Source organism: Garra rufa, unplaced genomic scaffold, assembly GCF_049309525.1.
Source record: "Garra rufa unplaced genomic scaffold, GarRuf1.0 hap1_unplaced_027, whole genome shotgun sequence".
NCBI classification, from domain to species: Eukaryota; Metazoa; Chordata; class Actinopteri; order Cypriniformes; family Cyprinidae; genus Garra; species Garra rufa.
Window position 1 is genome coordinate 132,017 of NW_027394302.1, and position 13,986 is coordinate 146,002.

The 13,986-nt window shown below is 30.2% G+C and overlaps 1 protein-coding gene across 1 annotated transcript in view; it reads right to left on the bottom strand.

Moving 5' to 3' along the window:
• Positions 1-13,986, bottom strand: part of LOC141315381 (histone deacetylase 4-like) — a gene marked incomplete at its 5' end in the record, with an annotated part of 37,747 nt that overhangs the window by 9,186 nt on the left and 14,575 nt on the right. The window contains 3 exons of the mRNA XM_073832709.1: positions 56-172; positions 1,775-1,887; positions 2,063-2,191. Of these exons, the coding sequence (XP_073688810.1) occupies positions 56-172; positions 1,775-1,887; positions 2,063-2,191 (359 nt within the window). The remainder of the gene's footprint in view (positions 1-55; positions 173-1,774; positions 1,888-2,062; positions 2,192-13,986) is intronic.

Below are 13,986 nucleotides of genomic sequence, written 5' to 3' on the forward strand. Positions count from 1 at the left end.
CTGACGGTCCAGACAGGGGCCTCTCTATGACGAAGAGAAAGAAAGATGGACTCACGCTGGAGGGGCCGGTGGCTGGCAGGCCCAGGGTGATGTTGGGAAGGGAGGGCGATGTGTACAGAGACAGCTGGCTAACAGGACCCTCTCTGCCCGCGAGTCTGTGCGCCAAAGATGACTGGAACGACACACACACACAAACACACACACACACCAACATATGCACAGATAAATAAACCCCACCGATAAAAACAAACAGCTCTGTCTGGTCGCTCTCCGGACCCCTGCGGGAGCCGTCTACAGAAGGAGACTGTCCGCGGCTGAAAAACATGCATGGAAACGGCCAGGAAAATCGCTGAACACTTCCCAAAGCAACAAGCGACAAGTGTGGCCTCCGATAAAGCTAAACTGTAAGTGCTGAAATGTATCCTAAAGTTGAAGCATCCAAGGAGGTGAAGAGATTTAGAGGTCCATTTAGGAATAACACTAACAAGCTTCGAGAGAGATGTCATGTGTTGCAGTAATTTTATCACGCTTAAAAGGTTTCCTTAGGCACAGTGAAGCAAAGTGCCTAATTAAAAAGCATTAAAATGGGCTTTTATGAAGGAATATTACTGAAGATGAATTTGTATGGGTAATAATAGTCATAATATATAATTTCTCACACAATCAATGCAGTTAATATTAACCTAACCGTAGATTACGTACAATCGCGAAGCAACGTTACAACTTGTAATCATTTCAATCAAAAATTTACAGTTTTTATTTGTATTATTGTGATTGGTTTTATATATATATATATATATATTTAATTTTAATTATAATATATAATATTTTTTATTTGTATTAGTTTATTACAATTTACAGTTTTTGATTTTTATTATTAAGGTTTTTGATAAAAAAAATATTCATCATAAAATATAAATATTTTCTGATTGATATATAATATCATAATAAAATATGAATATTCTCTGACTAATGTGTATATATATATATATATATATATATATATATATATATAGATCTATATCAATTATATAAAAATTATTTAATACATACATATGTATTTTATTTTTATTTTTTAATCTAAAGAATTAATGTATTTTATATTAAAATATATTATTATATTCTAATTTAATATATTACAACTCTCACATATTATAATTTGACATAATGTAAAGATAATCTACAGTATAATCTTAGTTTGTGATTCAAATAAAAAGAAGCATTGATTTTTTTATTATTATTTAAATTCAAGCAATTAATGCACTGGGTCATCTAAAAATAATTATTTAATTAATTAATAGTTTTAAAAAATGTACAATAAAACGTAACAGTTATATAAAATAAAATATAATATAACTTTATATAATATAATGTATTTTATTTTAAAGTAAATTGTTCTTGTATTCCTCAGTGATTTAATTGGGATTCCGAAAAAATTTAACATATTAACAGATATAAATAATTGACAATAATAAAATGTGCACAATTCTCTGCTTTCATATAACATGCAGAAAAACAAATATAATATTTCACTTTTAATAAGTATTTTGTTTTGATTGTTTTTATTTTTAACATTTACTTTAAAAAATAATTATTTTATTATTTATTTATTTAATTAATTATTATTTATTTTAAACATTTATTTTAATAAATTAAATTTTTATCATTTAATTATTGATTTGTTTTCCATCTGCTCACAAACCCCCTGTCGAACCCTAGTTTGGGAAGCCATGATAACTTTACTCATACTGCAAACACGCTGCCATGATTTTACCTCCATTGAGCTGTTGGAGATTGATCCAGCGATGCCGTTCTCATTGGTAATGTTGTTTGAACTGTTGTTGGGTGAACTCGGACCAGAACCAGGAGCACTGCTGCATGCCGATTCTGAGAGAAAACGGACTTCATTAATTTGGTCTCAGCAAAGAATGAACGAATGTTGAAGTCACGGCCTAGCAGTCCCTCCTAGCAGTGCATGCAGGAGATTCTGCCAGTCATTTTTGACATTACCTTCTTTCACTATGCATAAAATGTGAATGATGTTCAAGATGAATTCTCTCACCTGCCATGTCCAGAGAGCGCTTCTTTGCAGTGGTGATTGGCCCATCCTTCCTCCGAAGCAGCGGGCTACTCCTGCGCTCCGTAACTTTCTGCTTCAGCCTGGATCGCAGCTTCAAGTTGGGCTCAGATGCTGATGAGAGAAAGAAAGAAGACAGCTCATTAATTTAAAGCAGGAACAGGAAATATAATTCATATTGTAACACTGCTTTCTAATGTGTGTAGAATAGAGCTGTGTGACATTAAAACCAAATCAACTACATTTATATATTGTTTGCTCCAAAAACACCTTCCTACTTGGGCAGCAGCCTTTTAAGACACCATCCTAAATAAAGTATAACTTAATACACATTGAACATAGACAGCAACTGTGTTTCTCATACAAATAGTGAGCTAATAAGCATAAAATATATTGTACATAAAAATACTAGGTAAAATAATAAATGTTTAATAAGAATAATCTATTAAAAAACTTGTTATGAATTATAGTTAAATAAAAAAAAAATACATACAACTGCATACATACAAAAAATAAATAAAAGAAATGTATACAAATAAAAAAATAAAAACACAAAATAAATACTAAATAAAATAAATAAATATCTAAAGAAATGTGTGTGTATATATTTATCTATATAAACACAAATAAACACATCAATGTATACACACAATTAAAAATAAAATAAATAAAATACGATAAATATATAACAAACAAAAATAAATAAATATCTAAAGCAACGTATATAAATAAAAACAAATAAACACATTAATATATAAACAATTAAAATGTATATAAACAGTAAAAAAATACATATAAAAATTAAATAATATAAAATTAAATATATGAATACACAAACGCACACACATAATTAAAAATAAATATAAAGAATAAATAAATAATAAATCAAAACACAAATAAATACATTTATATATAAACAATTAAAAATAAATATAAACAATAACATAAATAAGTAAATAATAAATATGTCAAGAAATGTATGTAAATAAAAACACAAATACATGAATATATTCATAAACAATAAAAATATAAACAACAAATAAATAAATACAAATAAAACACAAAATAAATACATTTATATAAACAATTAAAAATAAATCTGAACAATATAATAATAATAAATAAAAACAATTACACATATATATATATATAATTTAAATAAATAGAACATAAATAAATAATAAAGAAATGTGTAAAGAAATGTATATAATTAAAAAAACACAAATACATAAATATACAAAAACAATAAAAAATAAATATAAGCAATACAATTAAAAAATAAATATATAAAGAAATGTATGTAAATAAAAACCAAATGTATGTAAATAAAAACCAATATGTATGTATGTATTAAATACAACAACAAAGAAATATATTAGAATATATTTAAAAATATATAATAATAAAAAGAAACATACATTAAATACATAAATACTAGCATATATACATACAATTAAAACATTATACGTTAAAATTAATCTGAAACAAATCCTGATTGCCCAACGAAAAGTATTTCAGGTTGTGTGCAGTGAAAATGTGACTTTTTAACTTAAGTAACCAAGAAAAACCAAGATGTCTGACACTAGCTTGACCCGTCCCAAGCAACTAATTAATCCTTATAAAAGGGGCAAGATGGGGTCACTCATTATGCTTGTGAATCCAGATTCCATTCAAAAACAATGGAGCAAACCAGCATCTGAACAACTTCCAGCTTGGCACAGCAACTTGCCCAGAAGTTTAATCAAGTCCGTCTAAGTGTAAACACTGCAAATGAATACCCTCGGTCGAGAGGTCTTTCGGTTAAACAGTTTGCAAACACAAGCTCTTGGAGTGTGACGTAGCGTGTCAGTACAGGCCTGCCACTGAGGCGGCGGCGCACAGGCCTGGCCAGCAATTACCAAAACGAAAGTTCACAGCAAGGGTCACGCCTATTTGAAAGTGTCATCCAGGCACGGACATTTTGCCCATTAGCCACTGCTGACATTTTCACCCGCTCGCATACTCCAACAAAGGCTTCTCAAATCGCTCTCTTGCCCCAATTGTGCTCTAGCGCTTGATCCTTGCTTCGTCTGTGACCCCGGGTCAAAACGTGTACGGCCCAGCAAGAAGTGCATGCAAAGTTCATTCGGAGTACTGCAGGCCTGGACACTTTAAAGTGCACTCAATGGTCATTTGAACGGAACCTCAAGCACCTTTTGGCATCTACAGAGGTTTACAAGAATAAGCTTGTCAAAGTGCTCAAATCAAATACTCAGTGTTGAGTGTTTTCTCTTAAAAGTCATGCGTCTGTCTTTAAGAAGCAGTAAAAACTATTTTGTATATAGTTAAAATAGGTTAACCTATTTAATTACTTGAATTATTTGAATTATATATACATATATATATATATATATATATATATATATATATATATGTATATATAATTCAAATAATTCAAGTAATTAAATAATTAATTATTATATATATTTAAATTGATTATTTTAATTATTAGTAATTATTATATATACATTTTATTTTTATTAATTAAGTAATATATATTTATATATATGCACACACATATTGCATGAATAAATAATTAAAGAAATGCATATATATTACAATAAAAACACAAATAAATACATGAAAATACATACAAATAATATATATATATATATATACACATAATATATATATTAATATTTATATTAAAAATTTGCACATTTATATACACATTTAAATAAAGAAATGTAGAAATATATTAAAAAATAAAGGTAGGATACTAAATAAAAATATTTTTATTATTACAAATAAAAATATACCCTTTTCATAATGATTAGTAATTATTAGTAATTAATTACTAATTACATTAATTTTTTGTAATAACCAACATTAAATTCCATACAAAATAATAATATCATGATATCATGAAATTAATAATAATAATAATAATAATAATAATAACAATAACAATAACAACAACATTTGAAATAAATGTATCTTGTTTTAAACATTTTAAAAATGTAACGTTTTTTTTGTAGAATGAGATTAAAGTTAATAGTGGACAATGTGAAATGTTCACAATGAAACAACTGGAAATATACTAAATCAAAAACTCATTCATCTGCATTGCATCACAGCATCAATGAATTACATTACAACTCAAACATCTGCATTGCATCACAGCACAGAATTAAACATCAGACTGAATAATCACATTACAAATCCACCATTAAAGTGACTAACACAGAGAACACTAACATTATAACATCTCCCCACAATTTTGTATGAGTAATGAGTTGTGTGTATAAATGTATCTAGCAATAGTGTAAAGCAAATGATACTAAAAATAAGTATGGTGCTACTTCCAGTCACAACCTAGTCACATATTCTGGTGTTAAATATTGGCTAAAACATTTTTGCTACCTCCTATGGTTTCTAATGAGTCACAACATTGACACGGGCAGGTTCAAATGACTTTTCAAAGTAAAAACCTACAACACCAGTAGCTCTAATAGGTATATCCCGAGGAAGCAAAGTTTCCATCACTTCTCCTCTCAAGAGCACTCTATTCTGAAAAGCCAATCTTGTGGTTATACTTATCAAACTAGGTAGATATGAGGACGGCACTTCTCGTAAGTGGTAGGAACATTCCCAGACATCTATGTTAAAGAAAGCTGGGCACACTGCCATTAATGCCCTGCATTAGCAAGGGCAGAGGAACAAGGAACAGCAATAAAGACAGGAGTAAATTTAACATTAGCCTATATGTCCATCTTACACCTTCTGGGATTTAATAAAAAGTAGAAACAAAAGTTTTACAGTTACAAAACTTCCTGCACATGAGCAATAAAGCATCACCACAAAGCTAGATTTGATTTTTTAGCACATTTACCAGTGCTGTATGTAATTTTATGACTGTGCTAAAGCATAAAAATACCATGTTTCACATACGTGTTTCTCTGAAAAGCAATGCTATAGCCAGTTATTCTACTTTGAAATGCATGTTCTGTGTCAGAATGTCTGTTTTTGTTGTAGTCTATGTGATTCTGCCCACTGCCAATTTAGCCAATAGTATTTCAAGACCCGGGTTGCCAGTTTGTGGAAAACACAGCGCACTGCATCCATGAAAGCCAGCAAACGAAACTGGGTCAGAGATTGCAGATACTGCCTGACCTGAAGAGCCTCAGCATCCATCTAAATCACTGTTTTCCATTGTCAGTAGCACTTGTTTTTGTTCTGTGTCACCAATCTGGCAACCCACATGATCATTGAATTTAAAGCATGACATATAGCTTTTGTTCAATTAAATGAAAAATATAAAATAAATAATTTTAAACTGTGACTTAAGCATAACAATATGATAATGAACAATATGACAAATGCATATTTACTTTGAGATTTGCCGATATTTCTCTTCATTTTATCGATAATAGCCGATAAATGGACGATATTACAATTCTCTAATATTTTGTCCACTTAATTAAAAACAAAACCTAAAATCAATGGTTTCAAATGCAGATATTTAAAGCCGAAATGTATTTTCTGTGTGTTTTTGTTTTGGTCTGTGTGATTCCGCCCACTGCAAATTTAGCCAATAGCAATTAAACACCCGGGTTGCCAGTTGAAAACACAGTGAACGGCACCCATGAAATTCAGCAAACAAACTTGGTTTAGAGATTGCAGATACTACCTGACCTAAAGAGCCTCGGCATCCATCTAAAATCGCAGTTTTCCATTTTACCATTGTTGATAGCGCTTGTTTTTGTTCCGTGTCACCAATCTGGCAACCTGCATGAGCACTGAGTTTGATGAGGAGGGGATGAGAGAAACAACACTCTACAATATTTTGAATATGGACTGCAGTATGCATTTCAACCACTAGCTGTCAATATTACATACTGCACCTATAAAACGATATTCAAAATCCACCCTTTGATTTGACCACTTGATGAATTTTAATAGTTTTAGCATAAGATATGGCTTTTGTTCAACTGAATGAAAAATATGAAATAAATAATTTTAAATTGCACATGTGAATTAAGCATAAAATATTATAATGAGCAATAAGAAAAATGGATATTCACTTTGAGAATTGCCGATATTTCTCTTAATTTTATCACCGATAACCAATAAATGGACGATAATACAATTCTCTAATATTTTGTCCAGTTAAATAAAAAATAAAACCTAAAATCAATGGTTTCAAATGCAGATATTTGAAGCCGGTATTTCTTTTAATTTTAGAGCTGATAACCAATAAATGGCCGATATTACAATTCTCTAATATTTTGTCCAATTCATTCAAAAATAAAACCTAAAATCAATGGTTTCAAATGCAGGTTTATTTTCGGTCTTGTTATGGTTTGGTCTGCGTGATTCCACCCACTGCAATTTTTGCCAAATAAAATTTAACAGCTGGGTTGCCAGTTGATGCAAAACACAGTGCACTGCACCCATGAAAGCCAGCAAACAAACTGAGTCAGAGATCAAAGATACTACTTGACCTAAAGAGCCTCGGCATCCATCTAAATCAATCCATTGTCAATAGTGCTTGTTTTTGTTCCGTGTCACCAATCTGGCAACCCGTGTGAGAATTGAGTCTGAAGAGGAGAGGGCCGGAGAAACAACCCTCTCCAATATATGCATTTCAACCACTAGCTGTCAATATTACATACTGCACCTATAAAACGATATTCAAAATCCAACAGCTATATACCCTTTGGTTTGACCATAGTTTTAGCATGAAATATGGCTTTAGTTCAATTAAATGAAAATATTAAATAAATCATTTTACAATGCACAAGTGAATTAAGCATAAAAATATTATAATGAGCAATGCAAAAAATGGATATTCACTTTAAGATTTGCCAATATTTCTCTTCATTTTATTGCTGATTCTCTAATATTTTGTCCAGTTAATAAAAAAATAAAAAATAAAATCAACGATTTCAAATGCAGATATTTGAAGCCGATATTTCTTTTCGTTTTAGTGCTAATAACCAATAAATGGCCAAGATTACAATTCTGTAATATTTTGTCCAACTAATTCAAAAATAAAACCTAAAATCAATGGTTTCAAATGCAGATATTTGAAGCCGAAATTTATTTTCCATCTGTTTTTGTTTTGGTCTGTGTGATTCCGCTCAATGCAAATTTATCCAATAGTATTTCAAGACCCGGGTTGCCAGATGGTGAAAAAACACAGCGAACTGCACCCACAAGAGCCAGCAAACAAACTGGGTCAGAAATCGCAGATACTGCCTGACCTAAAGAGCCTTGGCATTTATCTAAATCGTCACCTTCCATTGTCAATAGCACTTGTTTTTGTTCTGTGTCACCACTCTGGCAACCCGCATGAGCGTTGAGTTTAAAGAGGAGGATGTGGGAGAAACAACTCTCTCTAATATTTTGAATATGGACTGTCGTATGCATTTTAACCAATAGCTGTCAATATTACATACTTCACCTATAAAACAATCAAAATCCAACAGCTCTCTAGCTATACACCCTTTTGTTTAACCACTTGATGCATTTTAATAGTTTTAGCTTGAAATATAGGCTGGCAGCTGTAAAGGAAATGGATGAGCTCTCTCGCTGGCAGGACTCAAGGCCCTTGACTCTCACAGGCCTCTTGTAAAACTGTTGAGATGGCAGAACTGTGTGTGAGTGTGTTTGGGCCAGCGCTGTTCCAGAACTCTCTGACACGTCCGCTGCAGTGGCCCATGATATTTGCTGATGTTACACACTTGCATGCGTCTCCAAACTCAACTCTTGAAGGGTGACGGTGACCCTACCGGGCAGTCTGACAAAGCAGGACAGGTTTAAATACTATTTTCGCAAAGTGAAAGATCAACACTGAGGTTCTAACTTGAGTTTAACCACAATGTAGACAAATGAAGTCATATTTATTTATATAGCACTTTATAGAAGCTGTTTCAAACTGCTTCACAGTGATAAACAAGAAAATAACAAGAGTGTATAGTTAATAATGTCACTATTCAGCTTAAATCAGTTCAGTGTTGATTCAGAAAAGCACTATGGACGCACAGATATGAAAATCCATCAGCTGATATTTCTTTTCATCTTATGGCTGATAGCCGATAAATGGGCAATATTCAAATTCCTTTAATATTTTGTCAACTTAATTTCAAGTTGAAACCATTGATTTTAGGTTTCATTTTTAAACTAATTGGACAAAATCATAGAGAATTTTAATATCAGCCATTTATCAGTTATCAGCCATAAAATGAAAAGAAATAACCATTGATTTGAGGTTTTATATGCAGATATTTCTTTTCATTTTATGGCTGAATACCGATAAGTGGCCGATATTACAATTCTCTAATATTTTGTCTAAATAATTTAAAAATAAAACCTAAAATCAATAGTTTAAATGCAGATATTTGAAGCACTATATATATATATTTTTTTTATTTTAGGGCTGATAACTGATAAATGGACGATATTACAATTATCTAATATTTTGTCCAATTAATTTTTAAAATAAAACCTAAAATCAATAGTTTTAATGTAGATATTTGAAGCCAATATTTCTTTTCATTTTAGGGTTGATAACCGATAAATGGCCGATATTACAAATCTGTAATATTTTGTCCAATTGATTTAAAAACAAAACCTAAAACCAATGGTTTCAAATGCGAATATTTGAAGCCAATATTTAGTTTAATTTTAGGGCTGATAACCGATAAATGGCTGATATTAAAATTTTCTGATACTTTGTCCAATTAATTTTTTTAATAAAACCTAAAATTAACAGTTTCAAATGCAGATATTTGCAGTCTATATTTCTTTTCATTTTAGGGCCGATAACCGATAAATGCCGATAATAAATTATTTCAATATATTATTTTAAAGGCTAAAAGTGAATTTAGGCATCAAAAAAAGGTGAGATTTTTTAAAGATTTAACAGTGTAAATAAATAATTAATTATCAAAAATGTGTTTAATACTTTAAATAAGTGTTAGATGGCACAGAATGTAACCTATAGTAAATAGAAATATACCCAATATTAACTGATTACGATGTTACAAAAAGTAACATTGGCTCATAATTGATATAGTACCAATATTTTGGGCATCCCTAAAAAGTACCAGCTTCCTCTTGCACAGCATCTCTGTCATATCCCAAGAAGTGCACCAAGAACAACCTCACATTACAAGCTGATGTATTCAATCTCAGAAAATACGAGATGATCTTGAAGATATATTTTCATGATAATAATGATGATTGCTGAGGAGAAAATCTGGAGGAGTTATCCGGCTGATAAGAATGTACAGGCACAGTCTTAGTGAGGACAAGTTGTCAACAGAGCCAACGGGAAATGACAAGCAGAAGTCATCACCCTACAGCTATTAAAAAAGCACTTAGATCCAGATAAGGGAAATGAGCTCTTAGGAGGCAAACAGAAGCCGTGTTGAGTGGACAGCATGTTCAGGGAGCGGCATGGCTCCTCATTAGCTGCAGTCAAGGCCATTTTAAGGCCATCAGTAGTCTAAGACAGAGGTTGTCAACTTTCTGATGCCAAGAACCCCTAAACATGACTATTGTCTTTCTAAAATTTAAAAGGAAGTAATATATTTTCATGCATAAAAACAGAAATGACAGCATAAATTTTAAATAAAACGCAATAATTACAAATTTTAATTCTATCATCATTTACTTATTTTTTCCAAACCTTTAATGAATTTCTTTCTTCTGTTGTGTTAAAAAAAACAAACAGATATTTATTTTCATTTTAGGGCTGATAACCGATAAATTGGCGATATTAAAATTCCACAATTAAAGTAAAAATAAAATCTAAAATACACTATTGCAAAGGCTAGAAGTAAATTTAGTTATCAAAAAATGATAATGTGCAATATGAAAAATGGATATTCACTTTGAGATTTGCCGATATTTATTTTTCATTTTATGGCTGATAACCGATAAATGGCCAACATTAACAAATGTTTAATAATTTGTCAAATTAAATAAAAATAAATAAACAAATAAATAAAACCTAAAATCAATACTTTTAAAAGCAGATTTTTTAGGGCTGATAACCGATAAATGGCCGATATTAATATCCTACAATTAAATTAAAAATAAACTTTAAAATATACTATTTCAAAGGCTAAAAGTGAATTTAGCCACCAAAAATGATAATGTGCAATATTAAAAATGGATATTTACTTTAATATTTCTTTTTCATCTTGTGACTGATAACCGATAAATGGCCAATAAAATTCTCAAATAATTTGTCCAATGAAATTAAAAAATAGAACCTAGAATCAACCGTTTTAAAAAGAGATATTTTAAAAATATTTAAAAAATAAAACCTATTATAGCCTTTAACATATAGCCGATATTTCTTTTCACTTTAGGGCTGATAGCCGAAATCAATAGTTTCAAATACTGATATTTGAAGCCGATGCTTTTTGTCACTTTAGGGCTGAAAACCGATAAATAACCGATATTAAAATTTTCTAATATTTTGTTCAATTAATTTAAAAATAAAACCTAAAATCAATAGTTTCAAATGCAGCTATTTGAAGCCAATGCTTTTTTTTTCACTTTAGGGCTGAAAACGATAAATAACCGATATTAAAATTTTATAATATTTTGTCCATTTAATTAAAAAATAAAACCTAAAATCAATAGTTTCAAATACAGATATTTAAAGCCGAAATTTATTTTTATTTTAGGGCTGATAACCGGCAAATATAACAATCATCTAATATTTTGTCCAATTCATTTAAAAATAAAACCTAAAATCAACAGTTTCAAATTGAGATATTTGAAGCCGATATTGCTGTTCATTTTAGGGCTGATAACCGATAAATGGCCAATATTACAATCCTTTAATATTTTATCCAATTCATTTAAAAATAAAACCTAAAATCAATAGTTTCAAATGTAGATATTTGAAGCCGATATTTGTTTTAATTTTAGGGCTGATAACCGATAAATGGTGGATATTAAAATTCTAAAATTAAATTTAAATCTAAAATAAACTATTTCAAAAACCAAATGTGAAAAATGAAAAATGTAAAATCACTTTGAGACTTTCAGTCAACACTTCAACATTAAGTATAATATAAAATACATTGAAAAAGGAAAATATAAATCTCTATTTATCTAAACATTTTTTTCCCAAAACAAAAGCCCTAAATATACAACTTGTGACTAGTAAAATGAGTCACAATGGAACGCAACATGTTCCCCTAAAGCAACCTTGGGTTGGGCACATTTCTCAAGGTTTTGTACCAAAAGCATTAGTCAACAGACCTGATCATTAAATATTCAAGAAACACAGACCTGTGCACCCTTTTGTCCTTTACTGCTGCATCCCAGCTCTTATTAGCAGGTATTAGGTCATAAATTGCAACCTCAGGGCTGATTAGTGTAATTGTGTTTAAAGCTCAAGCTCAATTCCTTCCAGATTTCTCTATCCTCGGCTTTCTAATCCTGTAAACTCCCAAGTGAAAATTGACGTGTCAACATGAATGTGAAAACCACTTGAATGTAACCTGGAGGCGATTCATATGGAGTACAAATGAGAAGAGCAACGGCAATGCTTTGTGCAATGTCTCAAACTCATTTTCTGCAAAAGTGTCCTATTTCTGATCAAATTAGAGCAACTTGTGTTTCTAGTGAGGCATTACCGACAGTCATTTACTCTCTGCCCCAAGGCTGTCAACAACAAATAACTATTTGCGATGAATTCTGAGCCAGATTTTCTAAGAACAAACACTTTGTGCATGACATGTGAAAGAATGAGTCACAGCAAAAGAGTCACGGTTGCTGCAAGCCCGCTCTGCGCAAAATGTCAGCTCTGTGACCTTCCCGCCTGCTCAGACACGTTCAGATGAGCACAGCCTCGCAGGAGAAACGCATGAATGAAACAAAAGAGCTTGCGCTGAGTCATATACTTACAAAATACATTCACACTTAGAGTCGAGGAAAGTGTCAACACCACTGCATGAAAATGTTACTAGTAAAAGTAGCATGCTATGATATTGCATTACTTATTATAAAAAAAAAAGGAAAATTTATGTTGCATTGTTACTTTTTGTTGAAAGTAACATGTTGTGTTAGTTTTCTACTACTTTTTGGACATATGATGTTCACAAGAAACGCATCACAAATCCGAATGTCACATTTTTGACAAAAAGCTGCTATTTTCTCGCAAAATCTAGAGAAAACGTAATCAAAATCATGCAATTGCAATAAGCAACAGTCACAAAAAAGACCAAAGGCCATGTTTTTGGCTGCTACACACTAAACAAATGGGAAAGTAACACAAATTAAAATGTAATTTTATAAATACATTGCTGATTAAATTTAAATGTATACATTTTTCCATATTTTCAAATAACATTTTATTAAATAATTATTATTCACATAATCAGATTTTTTCATGCAAGAGGTGATACTTTGCTCATTAAATTTACACTATCAGTTACTTTTTCAAATAATAAATAATTTATGTTTAATCTATTTTTTATCATCAATCTGTTTTCCTTACAAGCAATAGCTTGTTTTTATTTTATTATTTTATATATTATTTTATTTTATTTTACAATATCAATTTATTTTCCCTATAAGAAAGTTATAGCTTTTTTTATTATTATTTAATATATTATTTATTTATATATTATTTTATTTTATTATATATATCTTATTAAATTTACATAATACAAGTTACTTTTTACAAATAATTTTACAGATTTATCATGTTAATTAGATACATATATTACATAATCAGATTTTCACTCAAAAAGTAATGTTTCAAATAACATTTTATGTAAATTTCTTTTGACATAATCAGATTTTTTTTCATGTAACAGGTGATACTTTGTTTATTAAATTTTCTCACTATCAGTTACTTAATCTATTTTATTTAAATTTTATTTTGTTTTATTTTATTG